General features: G+C 38.2%; 1 protein-coding gene across 1 annotated transcript; it reads left to right on the top strand.

Moving 5' to 3' along the window:
* Positions 1-589: 589 nt before the first annotated feature.
* On the top strand, positions 590-4,774 carry LOC120256177 (receptor-like protein 19). The gene is made up of 2 exons (XM_039263928.1): positions 590-4,022; positions 4,626-4,774. The coding sequence occupies exon 1, from the start codon at positions 590-592 to the stop codon at positions 4,019-4,021; it is 3,432 nt and encodes a 1,143-aa protein (XP_039119862.1). The 3' UTR covers position 4,022; positions 4,626-4,774.
* The last annotated feature ends 572 nt before the right edge of the window (positions 4,775-5,346 follow it).

Raw genomic sequence — 5,346 nt, 5'->3', positions numbered from 1 at the left:
TTCATGGGCCAAGGCTCTCCGCCTACGCTTATACTCCATCTAAGAAATTTTTTGGAAATTTTACATACATTAACTCTTAACAAAATTAATAAAACAAATTGGTTTAGTCAAGTCAACTAATTAATTATTGGACCCTACACCTCACGGGGTCAAGTCCATGGAAATTAGCTCGGATCCTTCTTCAAGTTAATTAGTATCTTTTAGATGGAAGATTTCCACTGTACTTTTAAAAAGTTTCAAATTATAATTAGGGGCATTTATATGTTTGATACAGTAAACATGTGTCATTTAATTTCTTGAAAATGAAATGGTTTAAACCAAACGCGTTATGTTTGTCATCAACCTAAATATAGTCGAAGTCTAGCGCTTATTTGAGAATTAGTCATCTCTAACATAATAGATAAGTTGACACGGTCAGAGATGAGCATGCCCTGCTTTCAGCGAAGGGAAATCTTATATGTAAAAACCCCTCGAAATAAATTGGCTTATATATATATATATATATAAGGCGTGCATTTCTTCTATCCCATGCATCTATTTCTCTAATAAACACTTGTAAGAGTTAGCCTCTTGGATCTCTCTCATAGTCATGGCTTGTCTCTTACGTGTTGTTTTGTTTGACATCCTTGTTGTTTTAGCATTCCCTGCAGCTTGTTATGTCCACGGAATAATAAGCTGCATTGAAACTGAAAGGATAGCTCTTCTCAGCATTAAAGCAGGCATGTGGAGCAGCAGCAGCAGCAACAACAACAACAACAACGAAACCTTTCTCTCATCTTGGACTGGTCATGACTGCTGCCATTGGAGGGGAGTGTCATGCAACCATGCAACTGGCCATGTCACCAAGCTTGATCTCCAATACCCTTATGATGATCCCATACCACCACCAAGTAAGTTGAACTCTTCTCTCGTTCAGCTTCACCATTTAAAGCACTTGGATTTGAGCATGAACAACTTTGAAATATGCCCCATCCCAGACTTTATTGGCTCTCTTGCCAACCTGAAGTATCTTAACCTCTCTAATGCCAGATTCAGTGGAATCATTCCTCATACCCTTGGAAAACTATCACGCTTGCGCTACCTTGATCTTACAACTTATTATTTCACCAATCTAAAAGCTAATAACCTCCATTGGCTCTCTGGAATGACTTCTTTGCATTACCTTGACTTGAGTGGAGTGGACCTTTCTAATGTTCATGGTTGGCTTCATGACATTAATATGCTCTCTTCTCTTCTTGTTTTGAAACTCTCTCGTGCTCAACTCCGAGCTGATGCTGGTGGTATTAATGATACTGCTCTGCTTCATCATCATCTCAACTTCACATCTCTTCGTGTGCTTGACCTCTCTGCGAATTATGATCTGAACATCACTCTCCTTCAATGGTTGTTCAATCTCAATAGCCTTGTTCATCTTGATCTTTCATTCTGTGCTCTGCATGGCAAGTTGCCAGTAGCCATTGGTAACTTGAGTAGCTTGAAAGTCTTGAGCTTGGTTGATAACTCTTTTGATGGAGTGATTCCAGAGTCCTTAGGAAATCTTGGTAGCTTGGAGAGACTTGATTTGTCACAAAATGATCTGAATGGAAGCATTCCGGAATCTCTTTGTAATCTTACAAATTTAGTGTATTTTGATTTGTCCAGCAACCAAGTTCAGGGACGAATTCCTACAAGCATTGGGAATCTAAGAAACCTGCAATACTTCGATTTGTCAAGGAATATGATCAGTGGAGCGTTTCCTGAATCCTTTGGCAATCTCACACTTTTGCAGTATTTTGATGGGACTAGAGGTAACAATCTCAGCGGCAAATTGCCTGAAACTGTAGGAAATCTTGTTCACCTTCAGTTTTTAGATTTGTCTCAAAATGCAATAAGTGGAAAGTTACCAGATAGTCTTGGAAATCTCAGGCAATTGCAGCAGTTTAGAATGCCGGGCAATGGCATCACAGGGAAATTACCAGAATCGGCAGGAAAGCTCTCTAGCTTGTGGGAGCTTGATTTATCCAAGAACAACATCAATGGAACATTGCCAAAAGGCATGGGGAATTTATGCAAGTTACAGACGTTAGATTTTACAAGCAATTCTATCAGTGGAGGCATTGATGATCTTATTGATGGATTGTCTAAATGCAGGGAGAACAAGTATGGTTCTGCTTCAGAAAGTAGTGAGGGTCTAACAACATTGCGTCTGGGAAACAACAAGCTGAATGGAACAGTTCCAGAGAAGATAGGCCAATTATCTAAACTGAGTGTACTGCATCTCTCTTCAAATTCTTTGATGGGTGTCTTAACTGAATCTCATTTTGCTAATCTTACAAACTTAGCATATTTGGACTTCTCTTACAACTCGTTGCAATTGAATGTAAGTGAGAATTGGAAGCCGCCTTTTAATTGCAAGACCATCAGAATGTGTTCTTGCAAAGTAGGCCCTATTTTCCCCACTTGGGTTAAAACTCAAACACAATTAGGTGACCTCTGTTTATCAGATGCTGGAATTTCAGGCAACATCCCCGCATGGTTTTGGGATCTAAGTTCCACTACTCAGTATTTACTCAATCTATCAAATAATAATTTGGAGGGAAGGCTACCGACTTCTTTGAAAAATTACATTTTCAGTCTCATTGATATGAGTTCAAACAAATTTGAAGGCCCATTACCTGAGCTTAATCCCACTGCATTGTTTGTTGTCGATCTCACCAACAACACATTCTCTGGGTCTATTCCTTCTTACTTTGCTGCTGCTACTCACATTCAAGTTTTCTCTTTGTCAGATAATCATGTTAATGGCAGCATTCCATCGTTCTTCTGTAAACTTACTACCTTGACACTCTTTGATGTATCGAATAATGATATGTCTGGAGCACTTCCCAACTGCTGGAATGTAGCATCAGCGTTGGAAATTATTGATCTATCTGACAATAATTTCACTGGTAAAATTCCTGGTGGCCTTATGTCCTTTACCAATCTCCAATCCTTACATTTGAGAAATAATGGCTTCTCTGGAGATCTCCCCTTGTCCTTGAAAATGGCCAACAAGTTGGTCACCCTCGACATTGGTGAAAACAAACTCTCAGGTAGCATCCCAACATGGTTTGGAGAAAGCCTTTCATCTTTAATAGTGCTTCGCATGAGATCAAATTTATTTGAAGGTGTCATCCCAGAGCAATTATCAAAACTCTCCTCTCTTCAAATACTGGACCTTGCACACAACAACCTATCAGGTTGCATTCCTCATTCTTTTGGTGATTTCAAAGCCATGGCAGTCACCAATCACTACAAATGGTGGTCTTTGCTCTCCATTTTCAGTGAGGTCTTTTCTCCTTATTCTATATATGGTAGTGCTCCAGATAGCTTTGCTTACTCTGAATCTCTCTTGATAAGTGCAAAGGGCCTCCAAATGGAATACTCCAAGGTTCTTTCATTAGTCACAAGCATGGACTTATCAAACAATAAGCTTTCATGTGAGTTGCCTGAAGAACTGACCAAACTGCATGGGCTCCATTTCTTGAATCTTTCTCACAACCATTTCAATGGAAAGATACCACAAAGCATTAATGATATGGAACAGTTGGAATCACTTGATTTGTCAGAGAACAATTTATTTGGCACCATTCCTTCAGGCATGTCTACATTGAATTTCTTGGGTTATTTGAACCTATCGCATAACAATTTGTCGGGAAAAATTCCATCAGGCGGCCAACTTCAGACTTTCGATCCATCAGCCTACAATTGGAATCATGATCTCTGTGGATCCCCTCTTCAGAATTGTGCTAATGAGACACATTATTCCCAAGGTGCTAATGAGAAAGAAGGAAAGGAAGATTGGTCAGAGATGTTATGGCTTTACATAGGTCTTGCAATGGGATTCATAACTGGCTTCTGGATGATCATCGGTACCATTATTATGAAGAAATCAATAAGAATTGCTTATTTCCGAACCATTGACAAAGTGTATGATTATCTATATGTGAAGATGGTTTTGTACTCTCGAAGATTCAAATCAACTTTCTCAAGGAGGAACTAAGGTCAGGCCTGAGATTTTACTCTTCCATTGTTGAGATGTATTTACATAATGTAGTATTAGCTGATTATATGACCTCTAGTAATATCTAATTAATTTGATAGAACTCTTATCTTCAATAATAAAAGCCATCGCACACACCATAACAAAATCATTTTGGAGATTACAAGATTTATATTCCAAGATTTATAAAATGATTTATTAGTGCTAGATAATTTCCACAAGTTATGCTTAGTTTAAGAGGAGAGGAGGAACAAGATTTTGACCAACATGTTGTCTTTCATTTGCTTATATATCTTGAATTCTTTTTTCTTTTCTTTCTTTATTTTTTCTGAAATAAAAAAATTGATTTCTTAATTCAATCAAATACCAGAAAGCATTAGCAATTTAGCACTAACCTCCCTCAACCCAAGCACAGGTTAATGAAATGATATCACCATAATGTGAGCTTTAGAAAGCATTGGTCCTATCATCTTTTCTGAAAATATATTTCAAGTAGAATTGTTTGTTTGTATATTATATTAAAAAAAAATTCATGCTTAAAATGATATCTACTTGATTTTTGTTGGGTTGTTGAGGTTATGAATTTGTTGTTCTCAATTTTCAGGTCCAAAGTAACAAGTTGGGTGGCCTAATGAGTTATATCAATAAAACGATGTTGGTACATTATGTTGTCTTTGTTATGAGTTTCTTGTTCATTTTGCATTTGAATTGTGAGTTTGTAATTTGAATTATTATTGGATCTGAGATTGCAATGCGCAGAAGATCATTATATGTTATTTGGGTATTCCATTTGAGGCCCTTGCACTTATCAAGAGAATCAGAGTAAGCAAAGCTATCTGGAGCACTACCATATATATATAGAATAAGGAGAAAAGACCTCACTGAAAATGGAGAGCAAAGACCACCTGCCTGCACATTTGTAGTAGATTGGTAGACTGCCATGGCTGTAAAATCACCAAAGAATGAGGAATGCAAACCTGATAGGTTGTTGCGCAAGGTCCAGTAGTTTAAAGAGAGGACGAGTTTTGATAATGCTCTGGGGATGACACCTTCAAATAAATTTGATCTCATGCGAAGCACTAACTAAAGATGAAAGGCTTTTCTCCAAAACCATCGTTGTGAGATGTACTACCTGGAGGAGTTTGTTTTCACTCAATGTCGAGGCGACCAACTAGTTGGCCATTTCAGGAGCAAGAGATCTCCAGAGAAAGCAATGCTACCTCAAACGTGAGTTGGAGATTTGGCAGGAAGGACATAAGCGCCACTAGAATTTTTACCCAGTGCGAGTATTGTCAGATGGGTCACGCAGTACCAACGCTGATGCT

This window comes from Dioscorea cayenensis, unplaced genomic scaffold (assembly GCF_009730915.1).
Source record: "Dioscorea cayenensis subsp. rotundata cultivar TDr96_F1 unplaced genomic scaffold, TDr96_F1_v2_PseudoChromosome.rev07_lg8_w22 25.fasta BLBR01001322.1, whole genome shotgun sequence".
NCBI classification, from domain to species: Eukaryota; Viridiplantae; Streptophyta; class Magnoliopsida; order Dioscoreales; family Dioscoreaceae; genus Dioscorea; species Dioscorea cayenensis.
This window is presented reverse-complemented; position numbering and strand designations above follow the sequence as displayed.

Excerpts from the sequence above, each read along its gene's own strand:
- LOC120256177 (XM_039263928.1), top strand. The coding sequence starts at position 590 with ATGGCTTGTCTCTTACGTGTTGTTTTGTTTGACATCCTTGTTGTTTTA.